Genomic DNA, 27,946 nt, shown 5'->3' on the forward strand with positions numbered 1-27,946 from the left:
TAAAGACATAGATCCTCTATGATGAAATTATCAGCTTCAAAAGTTCAGGGCAGTAATGAATTCCACTCTTGTATGGATTAAGTGATGAAACTGCCTGTGGCTGCAGCAGGTCAGTCAACTAGAAATAGACTTCATGATTTCAACATTTTTTACTTTCATTTTACTTGATAAGGTGTTTCAAAAGAGCATAAACCATCTAAGCTTCCATCTAGCCCACAGTGTCTGGAAATTGTACTTTCAATAATTCAGGTGGCATGCAAAGTTATATCTTAAATAGTTTAGTGTAATCCCTCTTTCTGTAAACACATTCAAGCTTCATAATATTGTTACATTGCAGAAGTCACATATAAAGGTATATTTACTGTACTGAAGGCACTGGGCAGTGGGCATGGTGCTGGTGTGATGGGGCAAGAGAAGAAGACGAGAAGTGCTGGTTTCCCTGTTACGATATAGCGCCGACCTGTTTAAGCCTACCGCTACAACCTATAACTAGTGCTGGTAGGCGAACACCCCCGTTGCATTACAATATTTACTAGAAGGACAACGACGCATAAACAAGATGGCTGTCAAGACTGATTCCACCTCTGCATGTCAAATCGTGTTCTTCTAGCTGGCGCTACTCTTGGTTGCGCTGTAACATAACCCCCACTTGTAAAGGCGCCGTCTCAGCACTAACTAAAGGGAGGTGAACTTGCGGCAAAGTAAGGCTTCAGCCAGGACGTGGGGACACTCCAGTCCAGCGGAGTGATCTTGTAGTTCACATCGTCAAGCTGACGCTGTATCGTGTAGGGCCCTGTCTAGCGCGGCAGCAGCTTTTAATACAAGCCGACGCGGCGAGATGGTGTCCATAGGAGGACAACGGAGCCAGGAGGAAATCGAACGTCCCGATGTCGGCTGTCGTACCGGATCTTATGCGCGGCCTGAGACTCTTTGAGCCGAGAGACGGCAATCTGGCATGCCGTGCGAGCCCAGGTGAACCCGTCTTGAGCATATTCAGTGGGAGTGTTCGTCGAAGATGGAAGCAGTGCATCAAAAGGCAAAGAAGGATGGCGGCCGAACCGAAGGTAAAAGGGTGAAAAGCCAACGGTCTTGTGATGGGACGAATTATAGGCGAAAGTCACAAACAGTAACGTGCTGTCCCAATTACTGTGGTCGTCAGAAATGTACGTAGACAGCATTTCTGCCAGCATGCAATTGAGCCGCTCCGCCAGTCCGGTACGTAGACAGCATTTCTGCCAGCATGCAATTGAGCCGCTCCGCCAGTCCGTTTGTCTGTGGGTGTTAGGCGGTGGAAAGCTTGTGCTCAACAGAACAAGAGGAAGTATGTCTTCAACTCCGTGAGGGAGCTAGAGGCAACACTCGACGCCAAATTTGAGGCTACATTGAAAGCCAAGCTAGTCGAATTCGAGTCACGCATCGATGCCAAGCTCACCAATTTCACAGAAACAATGATGACACGCCTAGAGACTCAAATGGAGTCTATCCTTACTAGAATCACGAGTTCCTTCGAAACTAAACTCACACAACTTGACCTCCGTCTACAGAGCAGAGAACAAACACAGGAGGCCCTCATACCTGCCTTGCAACATCACATACCCAACTTCACCTTCACAATCCCCCCTATTTCCCCCAAAAGCACTCCACTTCCTATGCACTGCCCACCCACGTTTCACTATGGCGGGACAGGGACAATAATCACACCAATCTTACACTATTACAATGGAATTGCCGCGGCCTCAGGGGGAAGTGAGTGCCGCTGCAGCAGTTCCTACCTACGCTAAACCCCCCACCCTCCATCATCTTCCTGCAGGATACACAGTTCAAAGCCAACCTCCTCAGCTACTATGCTCAACACTCCGATGACACGGACACGCCACATATCACCACACTTGTCTGCAAAACATTCATGGTACATCACAACCCAATTAGCTACACAGTACCATGTTTATTAACAGAAATTGTACCCCACACACCAAACCTGCAACCACTCTACATTGCTAATATTTATCACAACCCATACACACACTCATTACCCTTTTACTCCACATTCGCTAAGCAGCAGGCGCACATCCCCTAATTCACAGCACATCAACTGGGGATACCGTTACACAACACCCAGGGGGAGGTGCCTGTGGCAAGCAATACAGGCACTTCAGCTCACTGCACACAACTTCTTGTTCCCCCCCCCCCCCGCGCGCATTGGTACCGGTGTGCAACGGGACACCAGTCCGCACCTCACACTGAGCCATGCCATTTGAAACTTGACTTGGGAATGCACCACACAAACTATGGGAAGTGGTCATTACCCCATTCTGATCACTTTTCCCTCTCATGCACCATGCAATATCACCCGCAAACATTCACACACCAAATGAGATGACGTTCACATCAAGTGCGGGGACTTTCCCAACACGCCCATTCAAGATATCGATGGATGGGTTCAGACCGTCCTCACAGATGTGGCTATACATACACAATTCATGACGCACCTCTGCACATACAGGAAATAAACAGCAGACTAGTACACCTGCGGGAGGCACACAACAGTCTCCAAACGAAGTGGAAGCACCAGAAACACTACCGCGAATTGCAGAAATGGCTTGTGGCCCTTAAAGCTCAACTAAACTTTCATGCCGACACCCTTAACCGCGACAAATGGGCCTATATCTGCAACGGAATGTCTGGTTATCTTAGCAGCAAACAACCATGGAGGCTCCTCCGCCACCTCATCGACCCCACTCATTCTAGATTAGCTAAGCAACAACACGTCAACTGGCTCAGTCACAACGCAGCACTCACACCAACAGAACTAATCCATCAGCTCAAAACTACTCGTACTGTGCCGGGCACTAACATCCCCCTCCCAGCCTACGCAGGTACACGCAACCCGGACCTCGATGCAGACATGACAGAGCAGAAGGTCCGCTCCACCATACAATCGCTTCGCACCTCCTCGGCACCGGGCACCGACAGAATCACCAACACAATAATATGCAACCTAGATGACGTATCCATCACCCAGATCACAGAATATTTCAATGAATGCTGGCTGACAGACACCCTCCCCCAATCATGGCAACACGCTAAAATAATTTTCATCCCTAAACCTAATAAACGTGCCTCACTTGCTAACCTTCGACCTATCTCCCTTACCTCCTGCCTCGGCAAACTTCTAGAACACGTAGCACTGTACAGATTTACATACCACATGGCTGAGTGCAACCTTTTTCGTTTTTTTTTAAACTGAATGTAGTGCTAAAAAGGACGAACACATGGTGAAAAGACGACACAACGACGAAGAAACGCTACTGACAACTGGTTTATATTTTGAAAAGGGTTCAATATTTAAAAGAATCACAACACATGCGCACAACCGAACTGCGCCAGCCATCTTTATCGCAATATCACAAACATTTACGGGAAGTGAAAAATGATAGAACACCTAAGCAGCAAGAAGTGAGCACATGACCAATTGAAGAAAAGCCATATGTTACGATTTTTCAAATCTTTCCAGAAGTATGCGCTCAGCCGAGTACAAATTTATTGAAGTATCGCTGATGCACAGACCCGCCTTTTTTGTATGTGGAAAGCTTCCAGCAAAACTCTAGCTTTAGCGCTTGCACTTCTGCCCAGAACTTTTGCTTCTTTGAACCGTGGCACGCACTCGCAAACCATCACATGCGAAACTAAATTCGCAAGATTGTCTTGTTTTGTTAAGTTTTGAGAGTGTTCCCTTAAGCGGTCATTGAGGCAACGCCCCGTCTGCCCAATATAGCACTTTCTACAGGACAGGGGAGTAAAGTAAACCACTCCTAGGGCACACCTGACGGAAGACATCTTCATGCTGCTTTTTGCAACCGCTCTGACCTTCACCGCAGATGCGGGGGCACAGCTTCGCCAACTTGTTTGGCGCAGAAAAAACAAGCGGCACATTTTGCCTGCTGGCCACTTTTTTGAGGTTGTGTGAAACGTTATGAATATAAGGCATCACCTCAGGTTTGGTCTTCACGCGTTCAGGGGCAGCCTTCATTCGTCGGGGACCAAATTTCTTGAGGAGGGTTTCAGCAACTGCCACAAGGACCGAGCAAGGGAAGCCTGCGGCCAAAAGCCTGCGAACCTGATTGTCAAAGCTAAAAAGCATTTCGTGCGGGCACGAGTTTTGAAGCGGCGATTCCATGCAGAGCAATGAAATTGCTCTTTTCACTGTCTTTGAATGAGACGATTCATAGGGCAAAAGCTCTTTCTTTGCACGTGGGAAATACGCCCAACAGGTGTGTGTCCCTTAGTTATCCTCAGCCTGAGGTCTAAAAAATGTATCTTGCAATCTTGCAGCAGTTCATGGGTAAAAGCCAGGCCTTTACCATGCTTGTTAAATGTGCTTAAGATCTGTCGTACAGAATCTTCAAAAGAAATATCATTACGAGCTTTAAAAAAGATAAAAAAATCGTCGACATATCTAAAAACATTTAAAACCGGGCCTCCAATAAAATCTCGATCCAAAAGGCGATCAGCATGACCTAAAAAGATGTCGCACAAGATAGGTGCAACACAGGAGCCTATACAAATGCCATTGCGCTGCAGAAAAGGCTGCCTGTCAAAAAGGATAAAAATGACAGATAAAATTCTAAAATTTTAAAGAAAATCATCAAGAGACACTCCTGCTGTGGACTGAAAAGGATGTGTGTTCGTCCTTTTTAGCGCTACCTTCAGTTTTAAAGAATGCGTCACCAACTAGCCCAGCACCAAGTTTTATTGAGCGCAACCTGTACCCACACAGCATGATCAGTTTCCGTTCCCACCTATCTGCTCAGGACACTATGCTGCAACTTACGCACGACGTCCTCGACCCCACTATCCCAGCCTACACTAAAGCCATTCTCGCCTTGGACCTCTCGAAGGCATTTGACAACATCAACCATACTGACCGCACTTTCCCCATTAAACATTGGACATAAAATGTATTCTTACATCTGCGCCTTCCTCGCCAACTGCACTGCGGAGGTTGCTATAGGTCCCCACTCCTCCTCCTCCTACACACTCCAAGGGATGGGTACACCACAAGGCTCAGTACTATCACCATTCCTATTCAATGCCACCCTCATCCCCCTAGCTGCTTCTCTAGACCGCATCCCGCACTTCCGACACACTCTATATGCCGATGAGGTCTCCCTCTATACCACAGTAGGCAACGATGAGCAAATAGAAGACACTCTAACAGGCAGCCACACACACACAACAGTACGCTCGCTCTACAGGCCTCGCTTGCTCCCCAACCAAATCCAAACTCCTAATCATGCCTCGTAAACCCTGCGCCCTCCCTACAACATTCATCGACATAATAGAGGGACAATCCGTACCGGAGGTAAACACCAAACGAATGCTTTTGCTCCACTTGCAAAACACTGGGCACAACAGTTTCACTATCAAATAAACTTAAAAACGCAACAACCTCATTTGCACATCTTATCTGGCATGTCTCCACCAAACATTGTGGACTTAAACAGCACAACATAAGCCGTCTCATCCATGCCTTCATACTAAGCCACTTTCTGTATACTATCCAGGCACATACCCAAGGGCGGCACGGCCCCCTCCCCATGTCCACGCCACCACTTCTAAAGCGCTGCCAAATCAATCTTGAGACTTGACAGCTATTCGGCAGTCAACACTGGGCTGCTGTTACAGTATTATTATGGCCGAGGCACAGAACCGGTCGCTGATCTGATTTAGGAAAAAGATACTAAACCGAGGGCGTGAAACAGTTTTATATTCGCCCAGTTAAAAAATAGCAGAATGTTTTCATCTTTCTCATTATTTTGATGTTTGTTTCGAAATCTGAAAGTGCTGCCACTAGAAAGGCCCCACTGATATCTTTCAACGATCTACGTTTCATAATCATCCCTAAAAATTTCACTATTTCAATCAAACCCTGCAATAACCATTGAACCCATAAGCAATGTGAATGCCACCCGTTATCTCGTCTGGTTTTTCCCTAATTGTAGAGTACTTTTCGTGGAGAAGTGGCTACGGGAAGCAAGAGTCGCAATAAATAGAATAAATTAAGCGACCTACTAAGGGAGAGAGCCGAGGCAACAGCCAAACAGGAAGGAAAAGCAAAAATTAACAAATTTCGCCGTTGTTTGTGAAAATAGTTACGGATGAAAAGCTTTTTGTTTAAAAAGAAGTAGAGAATGATTCTGTGTATTTTGAAAGGCGCTTCTACAGTTATCCGTCGAGCCGCCCGATGTAAGCAATTGTTTGCTGTGCTTATGTGGGTGTTTTTCTAACCTTCCACGTTGGGTGCAGTACGTCTAGAACCACAGCGCTCTGCGCTCTACGCGGTTGTACGGGACTAGCGGCCACGCATCATTACGCAACTTCCCAAATAACAATAAGAGTCGGTTTTGGCATAGAGTTTCTTGCAATGTACTAAAGGGAACTCTGGCATTTCAATCGTTGAGCCACCATGGGAATGATGTGAAGTACATGGATTTGTCTGATCTTCGTGCTTGTGGATTCATTTATTATGCTTTGTATGCATTCACTGTCGTAAATTTCAAAGCAATGTATACTTTTCTAAGTGCAGAAGACGCTGCAAACACAAACAATCACTACTAATTGCAACGGTTCAGCTTGTCGAGGTGGCCAAATCAAAACGTGCCTAGCATGTCAAGGTGCTGGCGTGCGTGCCCGCGATAAATTTATAAGGGTGTTGTCACTTGTTGATGCATGCAACTGTGGCATAATGGTTTAGATATCGGGTCTCTGTGCCTAGAGGTCCTGTGTTCGAATCCAGCGATCAGACAATCTTAATAATGTTTATTTAAGTATATACTGCGCAGTACATTGTTGGAAATGATGAGTTTGCAAAGCTGTATGATGCCGGAAGAACGAAGTTTAGGCAAATCCATGTACATCCCATAATTCCCATGCTGGCTCAACCGCTCCCATTGCATTGCAGCTATAGTTCCCGCTAGTAATTATTGTATGAAACTCTATGGGCCTTGGTACTTCACTTGGTGGAGCTGTAAATGAGGGACCCAAAAGAACTGTGATTGTTCCACAAATATATCTTTCACTATAATTCATACAGAGCTCATTTGAAAAACACTACTAGAAATCTTCATTTTACGCTTTCGCTTGTTTACTTGTTCTTGGCTGTGTCCTTCCTGCTCCTCTTTTCTACGCAAGCCAATTTGATTTGGTTCCTGGTTTGCCAAGTAAAGCAGAGGTGTATATCACAGGCGTACTTGTCGGATACACCTCATTTCATTTCCCTTTTGCAGGTTTACACACCTTTATAGCAAGCAGTGGGAATTGTTAACGTTTGTACTAGTAAAAGTAGACCCTCCTCTGATTTGCAATAGAAAGCTTGCCTTGGGGGTTGCCCCCCCCTCCCTCCCGCCAAAAAAAATAATATCCTGGGTGCGTGCCTGATACTATCCCCTATCTCAAGCTAGACCGCAGGGACACCTTAGAAGCCCTTCTTAGGAAAGCTTACAAAATCGCCCTCCATCTCCCTCCTCACACACAAATCTCTAAACTCTTACAGCTAGGAAAAACACCACACATGAGCTTGTTGCAGCTCACTGACAGGCTCAGTAAAACCACTACAGGCAGACACATACTAGATAGACTTCAGATTCGAATACCTGCCAATCACCTCCAGCTCCTCACCCTCTCTACATGCATACATTCCAACCTCCTCATCAAACCTCTTCCACGTAACACACACCTTGACTACCAAGCCGCACTCAGAGTGGCCAACACACGTGCCCTCCACAAATACTATGGGTCTGAAATCTGGGCAGTCACGGCTTGTGCAGGCAGGGCTGCTGTGTCGGTATATCTTCGCCCCCCTCCCAACCACCTCCACTACAGAATCGGTAGAAGAGGCTGCAATAGCCGCTGCCATTGTCCACACTGAAGCCCGGTACATCCTCTCTGACTAAATTTTGCTAGAGGCAGGATCCACGAGACTGCCTATTCCATTTTACAAGCCCTTTCTGCAGAACTACGCCGCCAGGTGGAGCTGACCTGGATGCCTGCACACACAGGGAAACCCTGGTAACGAGGATGCCAATGTGTGCGCCCGAGGACTAATAAACCGGGCGGCAGCGGAATTGGACCAGGATGACTCGAGAAAGCGCATGCTAATCTTCAGCGGGCTGACGCAGGCCTTTAGGGCTGAACGCCAGGTCTACCCCCCCCCCCCCCACCCATCCCTTATTTACTGCCACCACATCCTGTGGCGCCGCCTGCAGACACGAACACTCCCCACCCTCTATATACTATCCCGCATCTACCTGAGTGCCTTCACCCCAACTTGCTGCTTGTGCTCACACCCCACCGCTACCCTAACATATATCCTTATGGAGTGCTCGGCTGATCCTCCCCCGCCGAGCTTGGAGAGAGACAAAAGGGGAGGAAAGACAGGGAAGTTAGCCAGTGTAAGTACTGGCCACCGAGCTCGGAACTCTCATATGGGAGGAATGGGAGGCCACACTGCAAGGACTCATACTGGCAGAGGACCGCCACCATGCGGGCCACCGATATGCTGCAACGACATGGACTAGCGGACCTCTAAGCAATGGGGCCGTGCCTGGCCTGGGCTTGCAGCCCACACCAGTGGACATGAAAGTTTCATCTCTCTCTCTCTCTTCAACTACTTGGGACAAGAAGGTGCGGCCGCTATCAGTTAGGAGCTGACGTGCTTCGCCATGATGCAGGATGACGTCATGCAAATGGAAATCTGCCACCTCATTTGCACAGCTTTAGCGCATCACGTGATCACGTACCAGGTTGCGTAATCAGTCATGACAATAACCCACTTATTGCTAGATTTCGACGTCGGAAAAGGGCTGAGGTGATCAAGACCAATGCGAAAAAAGGGTTCCGAGGGCACATCGATGGGTTAACGGTGTCCAGCGGGCAGCACAGCAGGTTTTTGTGCCACTGACAGAGTGCACAAGCTGCAATGTAAAAAAAAAAATTAAATTATGGGGTTTAACGTGCCAAAACCACTTTCTGATTATGAGGCACGCCGTAGTGGAGGACTCCGGAAATTTCGACCACCTGGGGATCTTTAACGTGCACCTAAATCTAAGTACACGGGTGTTTTCGCATTTCGCCCCCATCGAAATGCGGCCGCCATGGCCGGGATTCGATCCCGCGACCTCGTGCTCAGCAGCCCAACACCATAGCCACTGAGCAACCACGGCGGGTGTAGCTGCAATGTAGGGGTGCACAGAGCGGTACAGGCCTGGCCAGTAGAAGCAGCGCCGTACGCGGTCACAAGTACTTGAAACGCTGAGATGGCCTGCAGTAGGGGCATCATGCTAGTGCTCAAGGACTGATCTCCGGAGATAGTGTGGTACTGTAAAAGCTCGTTAATTCGGATAATTCGGACGGCTCTATTGGTCCCGGCCAAAGTGCATGTTATTCTATGGGACCAAACCTTCATTAATCTGTCAGAATTCGGCCCCGCACTGCTTAATTCAGATATATGTTGGCAGCTGCCGCTGCACGAAAGTGTGGTAAAGCAGCACTGGCACCACTGGAGTAAAACTGAAACCTGAGAGGCATAGTCATCAATTAGTGGGGGCGATCGCAGCGTCACCAAACATCGGTGTCTTCTTTCTCCGCTCCACTTCGCCTTCGACGCCATTTTCACTTGTGTTGTCGAGTCGGCATCACCTCCTCTTGCGGAGTTTTGTTTTTTCGTTGTGACTGTGTTTTGCATGCCACCACCATGCGCTGCAGTGATGGCAACGCTGCCAAAGCGGCATGAGTACGAAGCCAAGAATTTGGCGACTAAGGCGGAAATTTTGCAGGCTTTGAAGAACAGCAAATCACGACAGCACGTTGTGACCAAGTACAACGTTAAGCGGAGCACATTGGGAACGTACGTAAAAAATGAACAACAGATTCTTCAAGCCTTCGAAAGCGAGAAGTTTCATGCATCAAGAAAGCGGTTGGGAACTACAGCTCATCCCCAGCTTGAAGAAGCTTTGTTCCAGTGGGTTACTGACTGTCGCAATGTGCGTCTGCCTTTGAGCGGACATCTCATCATGGCACAAGGTGAGAAGTACGCTGCAATGATGAACATTGAATCGTTCAGAGCTTCAGAAGGGCGGTTCACGAGGTTTCAGGAGAGACACGAACTCATCTTCAGAAGTGTGTGCGGCAAAAAGCCCAGCGTTGACCTAAGCGTGACCACCCAGTGGGAAAATGTGAAGCTGCTTGAGCACATCGCTGCATATGAACCAAGTGACGTGTTCAATGCAGACGAAACTGCTCTATTTTTCCGAGCTCTTCCCGACAAGACGGTGCCTTTCAAAGGGGACCCGTGCATTAGTAACAAGAAGTGCAAGAAAATAACTGTGCTTCTTGCTGCCAATATGACTGGCATGGAGCGCTTACCACTTGTTGTCATCGGGAAGATGCATAAGCCACGTTGCTTTAAAAACATCAAAAGCCTTTCTGTCAAGTACAGGGAGAATAGGAAGGCTTGGATGACCTCGGACATTTTTCGAGGCTGGCTGCAGCAGTTAGACCGGGACTTCACGTCTAAGGACCGCAACATAATTATGGTTGTTGACAGTTGCAGTGCACATAACTGTACAGTCGAACTGAAGAGCATCAAGGTAGGTTTTTTGCTGCCCAACATACATGTGCCCTTTAGCCGGTGGAACAGGGTATCATGCACTACGCGAAGTCGAAGTACCGAAAGCACCTGCTACTGCGAATGATCTTATGCTCAGAAGTTGGAAATATGGATGAAGTGGACTTACTCGTGTGGAAAAATACACCTCCGCAAGTCATCGCCAACTGTTTCCAACACAACGGTTTTGTGAAGCCTGAGCATGCGGCAGTAGCCGACGAGGTGTACGCCGAGTCCACCGATGATCACTGCCCAACCTTCGATGCTGTCTTTCCCACAGATATGACCCTTCAGGACTACGTCGTGATTGATGATTGTGTCGCCACGACTTGTCTTCTCACCGATGAAGAAATTATCAGTGATGTCACGGGCGCCCAGGAAGACCATGATTCAGACGAAAAGTCATGCGAGGAGGTGCAGCCGTGGCCTCGTCGCACCTGATGAGAAGTCACGGAGGTGCTTTTGATATTGGAGGACGTTTGCCTGAGCACTTCCGACAGTTTGCAGGCTGTGGGCCACTTGGAACAGTTCACAAAAATTGTGATGTCAGCAGGAATCTACGCGAAAAAGCAGACTATTGCAAAATACTTCAGTAAATAAAGGTATGCTTCTCCAACTTGATTTTATTGTTGTTTTTACCTGTTCATTTGTTAATTTGGCATTCGGATAATTCAGAAGTTTTTCCCAGTCCCGTGAGATTCGAATGAACGAGCTTTTACTGTACGAGTAAAAGTTCTTGTCCATCAGGGCGTAAGCTGCGGCGGTAGAGAACATCGTCACGGAGCAGGAACATGCGCAGCGTGTGATCCGCATGTCCAGAATTGAGAAGATCGATGAGAACACGTTAGCAGTCATCACACCGTTGTTCAGTGCCAATGTCGTGCAGATCAGAAATGACCAGGAAGCAAGAGTCAGTGTCATGCACATCATATTCAGGGTGGTCGACAGGATGACGGGAGAGGCAGTCGGCGTCCTTGTGCAAACTGCCTTATTTGTATGAAACAGCAAATAAATATTCTTGGAGCCGTAGTGCCCATCTACCCAATCGTCCAGTGGGGTCTTTAAGTGAGAAGAGCCAGCACAAGGCATGGTGATCGGTAGCCACAGAAAATATGCGGCCGTACAAGTAGGGGTAGAATTTGGTAACTACCCAAACTAATGCCAGGAACTCCAGTCCGGTAATCGAAATATTCCTCTCTGTGGTTGACAGGAGGCGGCTGGCGTATGCAACTACGCGCTCTTCGTTACACAGCCATTGAACAAGTACAGCCCCAATTCCATGGCCACTGGCATCCGTGTGATGTACAGTGGCTGCAGATGGCTCATAATCAGCCAGCAATGGAGGAGCCGTGAGCATGTGCATGACGGTGAAAAGGCTTTGGTTTGAGCAAGGCCCCTGTGAACGCAATGTCCTTCTTAAGTAAGTCGGTGAGTGGGCAAGCTGTTACGGCGAAATTCTTGATAAAATGATGGAAATACAAGCATAGCCCAACAAAGCTTCTCATGTCTGCTGTGAAAGATGGAACAGGAACATTCTGAATAGAGTGAATCTTGTCAGGGTCGGGTTGAACGCCAGCTGCACTGACGAGATGGCCAAGAATGGTAATTTGACGATGTCCAAAGTGGCACTTGCACGAGTTCAATCACAGTCCAGCACATTGGAAAACAACAAGAATAGCCGATAGACACATTAGATGACTCGAGAAAGTTGGTGAAAAGACTATGACATCATCTAGATAATACAGACATGTGGACCATTTATAGCCGTGAACTAAGTGGTCCATCATTCTTTCGCAGGTTGCCGGGGCATTACAAAGGCCAAACAGCATAACTTTATGGTGGTGGCCATCAGGTGTTAGGAATGCAGTTTTCTCACGGTCCATATCATATACCGAGATTTGTCAATAACTTGATTGGAGGTCTATCAGTGAAAAGTGCTCGGCCCTGTTGGATACGGGCCCTTTTCCTGGCATCACTCAAGTTCTCCGACCACATCCAATCGTCGTCGCATTCCAATTATGGTGCGCCGGGGCGCATCTACCACGTTACTGGACCCGTCAGACAGGCTGGAAACCCCCACCTCATGCGCCGCACGTCGAGCTATTGTCTCCCCCCGTTTGACTCTTCCCGCAAGTGCAACGGGAGGCTGGCACACTTCCAGGTAGTTGATCTTGGTCCCAAGCAAAGCTGTTTTTCGGCTCTAGAAGGTCGTTCGAGAACAACCCGTCTCCTCCAGCCGAGTGCTTCCAGGTGAGGAGACGACACCGGAGGCAAGTCAACACTCGGACAATGGAGCCCTTGGAGCGTTCCCATTGACCGAATGTGACGGCACTTGCACGGGTGCCTACTATTGGAGGAAAATGACACCTGAGCTGGCTCGACGATTGGCTGAAAATGACGTGACGCAGAGAGATTGAAGGGGTTAAATGCGAGACAGGGAGAAGTTCTTTGTTCTTCTTGCCACAGGCCACAGCGTCCGATTTGCTGCCAGCCGTCGATGACTTCGACTGTTCATTACTTTGTGTTATTACTGTAAATAATGTAAATAAACCTTCAGTTCTCCAAATCCTCCTCAACGTTGGCCAACTCCCGCACTCAACGGCAAGATCCAATAGCCCTGTGCAAGCAGTCCAAGGCGTTCTCAATACGCAGCAAAGGGTATACATCCTAGCGTGTGATTGTGTTGAGGTGTCTGTAATCCACAAAAAAGCGCCAACAGCCGTCCTTCTTGACAAGGGCAACAGGGTACACCCACGAACTGCAATATGGCTGGATAGCACCTTTAGTCAACATTTTATCAACTTCTCATTGTACGACTTGTCGTTCAGCATGTGAAACACAGTATGGCCAGTGGCATATCGGATTGGCGTCTCCGGTGTAAATGCAATGAGGGACCACCAATGTCTGGTCTAAAGGGTGGCCGTCAAGGTAAAAAATGTTGCAGTAAGTTTCTAAGAGACTGCGGTGGTCAGTAGCGTGCGCCAGGAGAAGATCAGGTGCAATCGTCATGCTAAGTTCGTCTGTTAGAGTCAGCGAATCGGAGGTTCCTGCAAAGAGCGACGGAATTTCGGTGTCAAGAGCCGATATCACAATCGCCCAAGATGTGTATAGATGTCGCCCAAGGACATGCCTCTGGAAAGAATCTCAGTCGAGCAGTTAAAATTAAGGAGAGTGAGGGAAGTCTGATTGCCTGTAACAGAGAGCATGGTACAGGGAATGGCCAAATTTCTTTCAAGCAGTATGTCAGTGGTGGGACATAGTACATAGGTGCCATCAGGAACAGATGGGAATGACAGTGGAGTGGCGTATGTAGTGGCTTGAGGTGACAAGCGGATGTCTGCGGGAGAGCATAACCGTGATTGTGTGACTGGTGGATTATAGCAGCCGTGGGGCAGTTCAAGCTGAATGACGCTAGACGTGCAATCAAAGAGGGCTGAGTGGGACGATAAAAAGTCTAAGCTGACCATAACGTTGTTAGGGCATTGTTCCAAAACAGCAAACAAAAGCATCATCGGCAAAGGGTTTTGCGGTCGAGTCGTCAATGCAACGTCACCTCCAGAAGCTGCATTGCTTAGTTTTCTGGAGAGGGACATCGGGGCTGCATCGGGGACGGTAGGCAACGAGCCTGCGGCGATACAAACGATGGTCGAAGAGCTGGTGGTGAACGGGACTGGTGGCATTCGAATAACGATAAGGGACTGTTTCAAGGAGTATGAGAGTCATTGTTTGACATTTGTGGTGCCAATGGAGGCTGGTAATGACGCTCGCTCTGTTCGGGGTGATAATAACTGTTAAATGGCCGTCTCAGAGGGGAGAAGACAGTACGGTTGTTACAATGGCAAGCAATGGGACCAATATGCCAGCAGGCAAAAGAGATTGGCTGTTCATCTGTGGTTCGCCACTCGGCTAGATTGTGTTAGTGCGCAGGATACTGCAGACCAGTTGATAGACCTGGAGCATGAGACAGCTCTGAAGCGGAATGGCACATACATAATGAACACCAAAATTAGGTAGTGAGTTCTCAGCAAAAAGCCAGGTGGTCGCCATAATTTTAGCCCTCCACTGTTGTTCCTCAGAACCCCTATGCTATAAAGGTGTTACACAGTGCACTTTCAATTGCAATCCTGTCTGATCAGGATCGAATTTCTCAGTGCTGATTGGTTCATTTATGCAGGCTGCAGAAGGATGCCGATTGTGATTTTGAAAATCAATCCCAGTCGTGCTCAATCACAATAGAAAGTGCCCATGTGACACCCATATTACATTAAGACACTGAACCCAATCAATTAATCAGTCAACCTTGCTCCCTGTTCTCTTTGCAGCTTCCGCAGCTGCCGGCCTTGGAAGCAAGAAGGGAGGCCGCCCCTGGCTGCAGAGGCTCCAAGTTGACAGCGGCACCTTGTCCTCGACAATGCTCGACGGACTCCTGGCACCTGAGCACACGGAGAATGTGGTGTGTTGGTTGGCTCATGCCGCACACTCTTTTTTGTGATGCGTAGACGTTTTCACAGTATAAACTCCGATTGCGAAAACCACTAACTTTGTGTGCATCTTTTTATTTTGAACTGAAAGCATTGAGCCATTATCTGACGACAGTTAGACAAGTGATCACAGCAATAGGACAAGAGGTGCTGCTTGAGTCACACATTCAAACAGACATTTCTGCTTACCCATAGAGACCCTTCGTTTTTGACATTCCCAGTTGGGAAGAATCATCAGCACAACCCTGTGCCTTCCTACCCCCCTTTCCCCCTGGAGGGGGGTTTACTTCATTATAGCTTACGCACCCATTCACTATTCATCTCCATCTTCCTGTGAACCTCCAACTTGTTTGAATTTCTTTTGTCTTTCTTGACTCACTAATTCATTTGTTTTTTTAAACATTTCGGGCTTATCGGTTTGTCAATTTATGAATAGTGCATTTATATATTTTATTTATACTGTTATCTTTATCATGCTCTCACTGGAGTGCAGGAGTGAGCAGGCTGCACAAGTAGAATATTTAAGCTAAATGTATGTAAAGACAAAAAACAAACAGTTATCACTTTATGCTAGCATACTGTACACAACAGCATTGACAAAACAGCTCTCTAAGGTAAAAAGTGCTATGTCTGTGCATACCGGGCTATTTTACAAACAAAAATTTCCGGCAGAAATAATCTCGGGATGACTGTCAACCTTAATGCACTTGCCATTGGAGTGATGTATGTAGTGACGCACTGTATTGCCACCGCCAAAAACCGTCGTGTACAGTAAAACCTTGTTATAACGAAACAGGATGTAACGAACTAATGGATATAACGAAGCAATCGTAATTCCCCTTGAAATTCCAATAGATGCCCATGAATTGAAAACCTCTTTTTAACGAAGCTAAAATTTCCTCGCAATGGGTATAACGAACCTTTCTTTTTTCTTCCACAATGAGCATTTACTGACCATTTTGTTACCCATCAGGTAAATGTCTTATAGCGTGCGACATGCGCGTCTCCCGGCCTCCCCTTTCCAGTGGAACTGGTGGACCCGCCCGCTCTTCCGCTACGCGCGTGGGGCAGTGCCAACTGCAGTTTTGTTGTTGCTTGTTGTTGTTGCCTGCATGCGCCTCAAGGATATGAGTGTTTCTATCGGTTCGTTCGTGCAAGTTCCCGCCGCCAGAAAGGAGATGGACGATGGCAACGGCAAGGTGGCTATGCTGAAAGCTGTCAAGTCCAGTGTGAAGAAGAGAAAAGGGGCCGAAGATTTTGGCACAGCGTTGAGCACGCTGTCGACCATTTTCAGCATCAAAGAAGCTGTCACCGGTGCGGTCGCGCGTGACGTAAAAGGTGACAGAAAGAAGTTGTGAGCCCCTGCTTTCGAAGCTGTAGAGAAGGTGGTCTTCAAGTGGTTTTTGGTCGCAAGAGCAAGCGGCACTCCTTTGAGGGGGCACTGTTGCGGCACAAAGCGAGGGACTTCGCGTGCATCATGGGGCACGATAATCTTGTGGCGAGTGTCGGCTGGCTGCAGCTTTTCAAGGAGCGTCACGACATCGTCGGCAGGGCTGTCAGCGGGGAAGCGCAGTCTGTCGACCGCGAAGCTGCAGTGGCGTGGGTGGAGACAAACGTTGGAGAGCTGCTAGAAAAATACAGTGCCAAGGATTTGTTCAATGCAGATGAGACCACCCTCTTCTACCAGATGCTACCGCAAAAAACCTTGACCCTCAAATGTGAACGCTGCCAGGGTGGTAAGCAGAGCAAGGTCCGCGTGACCTGTTGCTTTGTGCCAACATGGATGGGTCGTAAAAGGTACAGGTCCTCGTGGTCGGCAAAAGTGCATCACCACAATGCTTTAAAGGCAAACGAAAGCTCCAAGCGAGTTGTGTGTCCAACTGTAAGACTTGGATGACGATATAAATTTTCACACAATGGCTGCGGGAGTGGGACAAGCGGCTGGGCAAGCAAAACCGGAAGATATGCCTCGTACTGGACAACTGCGCAGCCCTCCACATTGCCGCTGTGCTCAAGAACATAGAGCTATGCTTCTTGCCGCCAAACTGCACTGCAGTTGCGCAACCCCTCGACCAAGGAGTTATCATGAACTTTAAGTCGGGCTACCACAAGCGTGTGATCGACCGGATTCTGCTCAATATGAGCATGAAGTGCAAGTCCACGATCGACTTGTACATGGTGATCGAGATGCTACAGGCTGCTTGGATGGCTGTACCGCCAAGCACGATCACCAATTGCTTCCGGCATGCCTCATTTGGTGTCAGCAGCGGCAATTCCAGTGAAGATCTGCGAAAGCCAATGAGGGTGCTGCGGGCGACCAAGCCCTAGCATCGTGGGACATCCTTGACGCCGGTGTTGTGCTCGACTGTGACACCTTCTGCATGTACGTCAGTGCCGATGCTGAGGTGGTGACGACCGAAGAGCTAATGGAGGCGGAAATTGTGCGCGTGGTGACGGGGGCGCCTAATGACGACTGTGATGAATGTGTCGATGCCAGCCCGTAGCCGAACCCGACGTACCGACATCCGCACAAGCGCTGGATGTGGCAGACCTGCTGCGCCGCTTCTTTGCCGCTCATAATGACGTCAAGGATGAAATCGAAATAGCAGCTGCAGCTGAAAAAGCCATCATTCACCTGAAGAAGACGCGGCAAAAATCCATCACGGACTTTTTTTTCTGCGAAGTGAGTCGCCAGCTGGTGTGCTGTTGATCGATCAGAAATAAGCCGTTTGGCGTGAATAAAGTGGCAATTCCTTGCTGCCTTGCTGTTCTTTATTTTTTTTATCACATTTTTTTCCATGCGACGGCCGTTTCCTTTTCGTGTGGCAGGCTGCTGTGAGATTTAGTGGTGAGTACATCCTCTCTTGCTTGCTAATTGGGGATAGAAATGGATAGTGGCTATAATTAATTAATGGTCATAACAAAGTAATTACAGCCCCCCCCCTTCAACTTTGTTATAACTAGGTTTTACTGTATAAGGCATGTAGTGTAGCCAGGCTCCTTCTGAACATGCTGCGGCATCTAGTGGTGCCATGCCGAAGTCCATACTTCATGTTTATGAACATATATATTCAAACACGATTGGAATACACTAGAACCTTGTTGGTATTATTCAGTTTCCTACAAGTTCTTCGCACCAGCATTCGCAATGGAGAACACACGAAATGGCCCAATACAATCGCACTTCTTTTTTGCTTTTCCGGAAAACACCATCTTTCGGCACCTATGTTCAGTGCATCACCAAACTGCATTCATGTGATGTGTTTTCTGACTGCTAGATCCCAAGTGAACAAGAAAACGTGCGAAGCATGTGCAATTCAGAGCAGTAGGCACCCACCATGTCAGCTTCCCCACAGTATTTGCCCACCTGTGTCATGTGAAAATGCTTATACGCAGTCAGTTACCTCGTTCGGTGTGCGCAAATCTCCTCTGCTCAACCAGGCTGAATTGGAGAAATGCAAGCTTGCCGAAGCCGCAAAAAGAACAACACGCATCTTGGGCTCCACTAGCTCGGTGCACATTGGTGTCTCATGATGCAATGACTCGCACAAGACTCAATTACAATTGAGTCTGTCAAATTTTTAGTCACCTCAGACCATACATTTTCCTGGTTAGTACTAAGTTGTTTCTCACATATTATTTTTCCCGAACATGTTAATGAGGTTCTACTGTATATATGACATGACTCCAATTCTGTCCAGCACCAGAGAAATATTAGGGTTGTTTCTTTTTTTACTTTTTAACTTGTCATGAAAAAGTGGCAACTACATGGTGTCACATTCCCAGTGACCAAAGATTGCATAGAGAAGGTTAGCAGGATGTCTACCAACCGGGAATTCTCAGGGATTTTGAATAGTCTGGAAATACTCGGGGAAAACTCAAGGAATTTGTGCTTTTATCAGGGAAAATGGGTGTAATCTTTTTTAAAGAGAATGAAAGTCGCGATATTGCTGGCGCGAGTAACAGAGAGGAATCGTGAAGAAACTACTTTGACGCCGTGTCGTCGGCTGAAGGAGTTGCCAGTGTACAGTCAACGACCGGCTTCCCGGATGCCCAATAATTTGGACAGCTTCGCGGCACCATCTCCTACCCCATAGAGTCAGTGTATAAGAACATCTCAAATTCCGGACACAAGAACCCATTGCTGTCCGATTTTCCAGACTTCTTGCCGTGACCGCAGGTCAGAAATCTCATTAATCAAAGCCACCGCAGCCGCCATTTTTATTACCTCGCCGCCTCAAACTGGCACTCTCGCACGCAGATCCGCGTGCGGATCTGCGTGCGAGAGCGCTGGTTTTATTGCTCGTAAAGCACGACTCGTTCCATAATGCCGGTTCTCGAAAGTCAGCTTCGCCTTAATACAATAGTGCTACGCAGTGAAGCATAACAAGTGTGGAAAGGGGCAATAGTCACGGGACACAGTACGTATTCCATAATTATGCACACGTGCACCTGCAATCTCCTGTCATAGTAAGACTACCAATATGCCTAATAAGTATCATCATCATCATAAGCCTGGTTACGCCCACTGCAGGGCTAAGGCTTCTCCCATACTTCTCCAACTACCCCGGTCATGTACTAATTGTAGCCATGTTGTCCCTGCAAACTTCTTAATCTCATCCACCCACCTAACTTTCTTCCACCCCCTACTACGCTTCCCTTCCCTTGGAATCCAGTCCGTAACCCTTAATGACCATCGGTTATCTTCCCTTCTCATCACATGTCCTGCACATTCCCATTTCTTTTTCTTGATTTCAACTAAGATGTCATTAACTCGCGTTTGTTTCCTCACCCAATCTGCTCTTTTCTTATCCCTTAACGTTACACCAAGCATTTTTCTTTCCATAGCTCGTTGCGTCGTCCTCAATTTAAGTAGAACCCTTTTCGTAGGCCTCCAGGTTTCTGCACCGTACGTGAGTACTGGTAAAACACAGCTGTTATACACTTTTCTCTTCAGAGATAATGGCAACCTGCTGTTCATGTTCTGAGAATGCCTGCCAAGCGCACCCCAGCCCATTCTTATTCTTCTGATTATTTCAGTCACGTAATCCAGATCCGCGATCACTGCCTGCCCTAAGTAGATGTATTCCCTTACCACTTCCAGTGCCTCACTACCTATTGTAAACTGCTGTTCTCTTCCAAGACTGTTAAACATTACTTTAGTTTTCTGCAGAATAATTTTTAGACCCACCCTTCTGCTTTGCCTGGCGAGATCAGTGAGAATGCATTGCAATTGGTCCCCTGAGTTACTAAGCAAGGCAATATCATCAGCGAATCGCAAGTTACTAAGGTATTCTCCATTAACTCTTATCCCCAATTCTTTCCAATCTATGTCTCTGAATACCCCCTGTAAACACGCTGTGAATAGCACTGGAGAGATCATATCTCCCTGCCTGACACCTAATAAGTATACTGGAAGGCATTCAGAGCTTTTTCATATGTGGCTGTGGCAATTTGAGTCCGAAAGGACCCCTCGCCAGGTCTGGCCATTTTGAGCTGACAAGCGCAGAGCATACATTGCGTGATAACAGTCGTGTTTGCAAAGTATTACATCGCTACACACCGCGGAAAGACCTGAAATTTCAAACCGAGCGCCATTTTCCCTTCATCTCGCGGCCGCCGCGCACCAAGCCGGAGAATGACGTACACGTGCTAGTGCACCTACGTACACGTGTTTGCACTGTGACATCGCCCATGGTGACACGTGGCTTCAAGAATTATTCAAGGCAACATCTGTTATTTGTGTAATATGTTGCTTGAATAGACGAATTAAAGCTTAGAGAAATAATGAAACACACAAACCGAATGTTTGCATGTTTTTGTTTTACTTCACACCGCAGCAAGAGAGATGCACTTCCATTTCATCTGCTTGTTCCCACGTCGTGAAATCGCCCGCAGACAATGAAAGCACGGGATCATGCTCTCTGATCTGCTTGTGTCTGCCTCAGTATTTGTGTAGCACTGACTTACACAGCTATCCAGGTGTCCTCATGCACAGTGCGCAAAATCGTGTGCTGCATGGAATGAGACAATCACAACAGCTCGCATGCAACACCGTCAGTACAAGTGCACAGCATCACAAAAACAAAAAAGAGCGAGGAGAAAAAAAAAATGAAGGCGGGGCCCTTGTATGTATCATGCGATCCTCGACGTCCGGTGTGGGAGAACGCAAGGAAGGAATTTCGCTTGCAGAGGTTAGATGGGGCGAGTAGAGAGAGTGTCTTGCTTTGCAGTGGAGCTCACCTCCTGAAATCATGGCACTAAAATATTTCTATCTCCGCTATTAATGGGCCGATTTGAATTTTTCTTTTTTTTGCGGCAGAACGCTCCCTAGAGGGCACATAACAACTTCCAGTGTATAACCAAAATTTGTTATGGGGCCTGGTGAGGGGCAGTAAAATACATGCATTCATTTTTTCGAACTGCCCTATATTTTGGACGTTTTCGCGGCCCCTAGAGAGTCCGAGAAATTGGACGTTGACTGTACAACTGATCAAGAGGATGCTTCAAATAGTCTGCGGGGCAAACATACGCCAGGAGGAAGACGAGAACAGAAAGGACCTACGCATTGAAGAATGAACAGGAAAGGAAGTGTGCCACTGCTTCTTTGAAGGAGCTTGAGCTCACACAAAAATGAAGTTTTGGCCGATACCGAGATGCCGGTGCCCCTTGTGCAAACAAAATAAACTCTTTAAAGCAGTGAAACGCAACACTGAGGCATTGTGCGCGGGCTGAGAGCATGCGAGAACAGTTGGGGTTTACTTAAAAGCTGTTGTGAGAGAGAATATTAGTTGTGAGAAAGTTCTGGCCTCGTGTGAATGAGCTTGCTATCAATTGATAGAAATAGCTCTTATTGAAAATATTTGCTTCTACATGTATCTACTTTTTATTCGTATTGTAGAATGTTCTAGTCGATTCGCAATGGATTTTACCTTTTCTTCTCGATGGTATTTTATTTGCTATGTATTTCACTAACCCCTCCCTTCTGTTTTATTTACACTACTCCTTACTATTAAAACTGGATTAAGTAGTTTTTCTTTGTTTTTAAGATACTTATTAGAGAGTAACGGCATCGGGTGTAATTGTGTCAGCCCGTCCTGAAATAAAACCAAGTTCTCTGTCACTTGTGACAAGAACGCGTGACAAGAACATTTAACTGTTACATACTCTTTTTTTTGTTATTGTTCTCTTTTGTCAATTTATTCTTTCTCTTTGACCTTGATTTTGCTCCCCCCTTATGTAATGCTTTCGGGCCTTTAAGGGAAAAAATAAATTAAATGAAATGAAACTCGGGGGAATTTTACGAAGCCACTCGGGAAAAACCTGGAAAACTCGGGGAATTTGGAAATGTCAACTTGGTAGACACCCTGGGTTAGTTAACCGGTAAAGTTCCCAATGAATGCTACTTGCATTAGGATTCCAACTGCTTACATAACATCCCCAGAAGAGACTTTGAAGTAATAATAGGAAATGACCTGTACTTTACATTGGCACCTATTTCTTTTGTGTAGCCTGTTACGATGCCTGACCACAAGGGTGACGATTCGGGCACACTGGTGGCTGGGGCTCAGAGAGATGTTCGGCCAACACCCCCCTGGGATACACCAGCTGGAGCCCATCCATCGGCACGAACGGCTTGGCTCCTCGCCCTGGGCCTGGCAGCCGTGCTGCTGCTGCTTTTTGCTGGACTCTGTCCTGTGAGTAAGCACTGTCCTCCATGTGGTCACGTAGTGTTGGCACACTGTCAGTCACCGAGACAGACACCCAATCGATAATACAGTCCTCACACTTCAAGAAAGAGAAAGCTTCTGAAAAGGTCACTAAAGAGGAATACAGTTGAACATCAATGTATCAAACAGTGCGGGGATCACAAAATAGTTTGATATAGCCAGAATTCAATATATAAAATGATGTAAAGAAATGTCAGTCTTATGCAAGCTAATCAATTAACCACTCATGGTATAGTAAATACAGTAGAATTCCATTTATTCAACTCTGGTTAATTCGATTTTTTTGGTTAATTCGATCTCGTCCCAAGGTCCCAATGGGCACCTATGCATTTTATGGGCCCAAACGTTAATTATTTTGATCCTGAAGCCTGACCAGTCAGTACACATGAGCCTGACCTATATGGTGACCCCGATAATGACCCCTTCAGTGGCAGCATCTGTCTCGGTGCAACTTAGGGGACAGTGACTGCGTTGAAAATATGTTATCTCCAGTGAAAACGCAGATTTTCGGCTTACCCTAGAAAGATTTTGAAGCAATGACGGCACCTCAAAATGTCTGATTACAGTATTTACCTAATCTTAACATGCACCTTTTGTTTTCTAAGGCAATTGGACCAAAATGACCTGCATCGTGCAATTGAATATTTTTTAAAAATTGTGCGTTCATTAGAGTGTTTTACTTTGGACACACAGAACCATGCAGTTGATTCGGCTGTGTGTTAGACGCAAGCAAATACTGCCAAATGAATCAGTGGTGTGTTGGATATACAGTCACCGACTGATTTTCCGGACTCCAAAAATTCGGACATGCTCGATTATTCGGTCTGCTTCGCGGCACCGCCATTCTCCCCATAGACCATAATGTGTAACAACTGCCAAAAGTTCGGACACCTTGCAACCTCTCGTCTGATTTTTCGGACACTCCTTGAGCCAACTCGATCGAGAGCACCATGCACCGACTCTGACCGGGGCATGGTTCGACTTGCTGAACGCCATGTTTTGTTTTGTGCGGAGCCTCCTTGCTGTCCCACGAAGTGGCGCTACTGCAAATCCCCGCTCATCATCATCGTTTCTGCCTGGTTTGATAGAATGGCTCTACAACAGTTCCGGTTTTAGCTTAGTAAGTCATGTCAAGACAATCCAGCAGCTGATTTGTTTCTTCGCGCCCGACTCCGCGAGTGGGAAACGTTTTTCGTTTGTGCGACTGGTGTCGGCATGGTGGTGTTTGCTTTGTTCGCTGTGTCGAGGTTCCGGTGATCCAATGCGGCATACGGAAACATCGCGTCAAGGTTCTAACGGCGCCGACAGTGCGCAGACTGCGTTGGGGAACGCCGGCAAGCAGGTGCCGGGAGGCCTAAGATTTGTCGCCTTGCGATGTGCTCCCTACTGACGCGGAAAATGTTCTGCCGAGACCTGCGCAGTGGTTGCATTGCGATTCTGGACACCGTCTCATTTGACAGTTTCACAGGTGCTGACACTGCTGTACTGACATGCGCAGAACTCGACGACGGCGAGATCATTCGTAGGTTTCTGCTGCACCGCCGGACGATGACTCCGAGTCGGAAGATGACTCGCCATGTGCTACGCTGCCGTTGCATGCGGAGCGTGTACAAGCAGTGACTGTGCTTTCAGCCGCCTATAGTGACCGTACGACCTTCTCCAAGATTCAGGCATATCTGATCGCGCGTAAGCGCGTAAACGGAACAGCATGCAACGGCGCATTCACGATTTCTTCAAGCCTACTGCCCAGCCCGAATAAGTGCGTGGAAATAAAGGATCTCATTTTTTTTTTTTTTCTTAATCTGCTTTTTCGGACACCTGTTTATTCGGACATTTCCGCAGTCCCCGTGAGGTTCGAATAAACGGTCGGCGACTGTATATATATTTTTTCATCTTGTTTAATTTGACCCGCCGAATAATTTGATCAATTTTGCCTGGTCCCATCAAGGTCAAATTAACAAAAGTAGACTGCAGACACAAGCAGTCTTTCCAGTACACTTTGCTGATATAAATTGAATTACCGTATATATGCTTGTGTAAAAGCAGCACACCTAGATGTGAGCCTAAATATTTCATACAAACAAAGATGGCTCACGTCTGGCCCACACCTCCTTTTTTCCACACACGTAAGGGGACACGCACACAAGGGGACTAATGGGAGTTAGTGGCAACATCAAAATTATGTCCAAGAAATTGCTTGGCAACTGAAACTGTATCAGTTTAGTTGCCTCCTAATATAAAATTTGAAAGAATAAAAAATAAGGAAACTTCGGGGAATGAACACATCCTAATAGTAAATTGTCACTTTCTGGCCCCTGCAGGGGTGTCTGCGTCAGCAGGTATTTGGTGTGTTGCGACACCACGTACCCAAGCACATGAGGATTGGACCGTCCCGCCTGTAGCTGTGCGCGACTTAGTCGTGTCTAGGGAAAGGGGGATCTTGCGGGTTGAGCTGATGCCGGGCCTTCGGACCTTCAAGGGCCCCCAGCATTGGCAACACACCTCTTTGCCCTCTGTTTCACATAGATGGTATCTCCAGACTGACCCACCTGGTGGAAATTGGCACTCATCTTTTCCTGTCCTCCTCTTCAATCTTCGCATTTCTCTCTAGCCGTTTCATCTTTCCTGTTGTCTCTTCACTTCTCACTTCCGAGCATTTCGGCGGCAAGGGTTAACCTTGTGTGGCCAACCAATCTTGGTTATGCTGTATTTGGTTCTAGTGGCGATGTACAGCCGGCGTTGGCAGGACTTCTCTTGCAGGAACCTCTGTCATGTCCTCACGTTGGGCTTTTTGGTGGGTGGTTGGCATTGCTGCCAAAAACCCCACTGTGCTAATAGACAGCACTTTCCCCAAACTTTCTGATCACCCTAATAAACGAGGGTGCGCCGAAGATGTCTTCAAGCGTGTTGGTCGCCAAATGCAGAACTTTCCTCGATTTCATGTGATTCATTGTGAAAAAGCAGACAAACCAGTAAGAACAATTTCACCTTTCCTTGTCTCGAAGTCTCTGACAGAAGTTTTTGGTCCATGGTATAAAGCATCGAGGATGGCAAGTGGTGGTCTCCTTTGGGAGCCCTGCGACCAGAAACCATGAGAAACTGCGTAATCTAATTTAAATTGGAGGCTTCCAAGTAACAGTAAACCCACATCGTAAAGTGAACACCACCCACGGCACTGTCTCAGGTGATGATTTGGTGGAGCGGACTGCGGCAGAACTCTTGCAGAGCTTTAGTGAGCAGAATGTCATCAACATTAAACTGATTAAGATGAGGTGCAACGGCAAAGAAATCCAGGCTGAAATCCTGGATCAAGTGTCCTGCCCGAGGCCATCGAGGCTGGGTATATCAAACTTCATGTTAGGCCATACGTGCCCAATCCTCTCAGATGCATCAAGTGCCAAAGGTTCGGCCACAGTTCACAGAACTGTCGAGGCCGGCTGACATGTGCCAAGTATAGTGAGAATGAACATTCCACTGAAATGTACCAGAAGACTCCACATTGTGTCAACCGCGATGGCGAGCATGCCACATACTCGTGGTCCTGCCCATCTTGGAAGAGATAAAAAGAAATCGTCACAATCAAAGTAAAAAAAAATATATCTTTGAAGGAGGCACGTAGGTGTGTATCATACCTCCCCAAGAGCAGCTTTGCCAATGTGGCCCATCAGGAGGCAGCGACACAGCGGCTTCTGGCAGCTGTCCAGCCCAAATGCAGCGATTCACCAGTGACGCCATCCGCCCCCTTGGTGGCTGCAGCTAGAACCGGGAAAGCTGGCGTCTGGAAAGGGCCCGTGAGCTAATCTTCTCTTAAACACATAGTACAAAACACATTTATCATAATGGAGACACAAATACTACAATGGAATGTGCAAGGGCTTTTTCATAACCTCAACAACATTACTGAACTGCTACACAAGCGTAATCCAAAGCTGCTATGTATTCAAGAGACACATCTGAAAGTCACACATGCAAGCTTTTTTTACCAGTACATCATCTATCGTAAAGACCGTGATGAGGCGAAAGCCTCGTCTGGCGGTGTAGCAGTTGTTGTCGACAAGTCTATAGCTTGTCAGGATGTCGCCCTTCAGGCGCTCCTTGAGGCAGTGTCAGTTCGGGCAATTCTTTTTGATAAATTGATCACTGTATGTCCCGTATACATACCCCCAAATTATCATTTCGGAAAAAGTGATGTTTATAACCTAATTGATCAGTTTCCAGACCCCTACATACTAGTAGGAAATTTTATTGCCCACAACACGATGTGGGGAGACTCACGATACGACGCAAGAGGTTGTTTCATTTAAAATTTTCTTGTAAAATTTGGCGCATGCCTCTTCATTAAGAAGGAGCCAACCTATTACAATCTTCATCATAATTCATATTCATCAGTAAACCTGTCTTTTGGCTCTGCTTCAATTTTCCCTGACTTGCAGTGTAATGTAACCAAAAATCCGTCTGGGAGGGATCACTCCCTTACAATGTTAAATTTAATACATCAATACGAATGCCCTCGATATGCCCCCCGGTGAACACTAGTCTCCATCATACGGAATCATTTTAAGGAATCGACTTACTTATCACGACATCTTGTCACTGATTTTAATATAGACAACGCAGCAAGTAAATTCATTCCACAATCAAGTGGTAGCTCATCCAAGAGACAATACCGTGGTGAAACGATGAGTGCAAGAAGTTGCAGAACAAACAAAATAAAGCATGGGGCATACTGCATCGACACCCAACTGCGGAAAATCTGATCGAATTCAAAAACATTAAATCACAGGGAAGGCGGACACGACGGCTAGCTAGAAGGGCAAGCTGGGAAAGGTTCCTCTCTGGTATTTATTCATATACACAGGAGGCAAAAGAATGCAACGGACTAAGGAGGCTTAAGGGGCAACAAATCCATCTGTTGCCCCTAGTGAATGAAGGAAGCAAGTTCGAAGATCAAGCTGACGCTCTTGGTGAACTTCGAGCTGGTGTCTAGCTCCACCCATTATTTGGAGAACTTCCTGAAATATAAAGGAATAGAAGAACGTAAGCCACTGAACTAGAAATGTAGCCCAAATGAT

At 47.1% G+C, this 27,946-nt stretch overlaps 1 protein-coding gene across 2 annotated transcripts in view; it reads left to right on the forward strand.

Annotated features, from left to right (window-relative positions):
- LOC126538497 (tyrosine-protein phosphatase non-receptor type 7-like) overlaps positions 1-27,946 on the forward strand; it is a 172,647-nt gene that overhangs the window by 15,705 nt on the left and 128,996 nt on the right. For both annotated transcript variants that reach the window (XM_055074816.1, XM_055074817.1), the window contains exons 2-3: positions 14,986-15,116; positions 22,656-22,841. In XM_055074816.1, the coding sequence (XP_054930791.1) occupies positions 14,986-15,116; positions 22,656-22,841 (317 nt within the window). The remainder of the gene's footprint in view (positions 1-14,985; positions 15,117-22,655; positions 22,842-27,946) is intronic.

Source organism: Dermacentor andersoni, chromosome 4 (assembly GCF_023375885.2).
Source record: "Dermacentor andersoni chromosome 4, qqDerAnde1_hic_scaffold, whole genome shotgun sequence".
NCBI classification, from domain to species: domain Eukaryota; kingdom Metazoa; phylum Arthropoda; class Arachnida; order Ixodida; family Ixodidae; genus Dermacentor; species Dermacentor andersoni.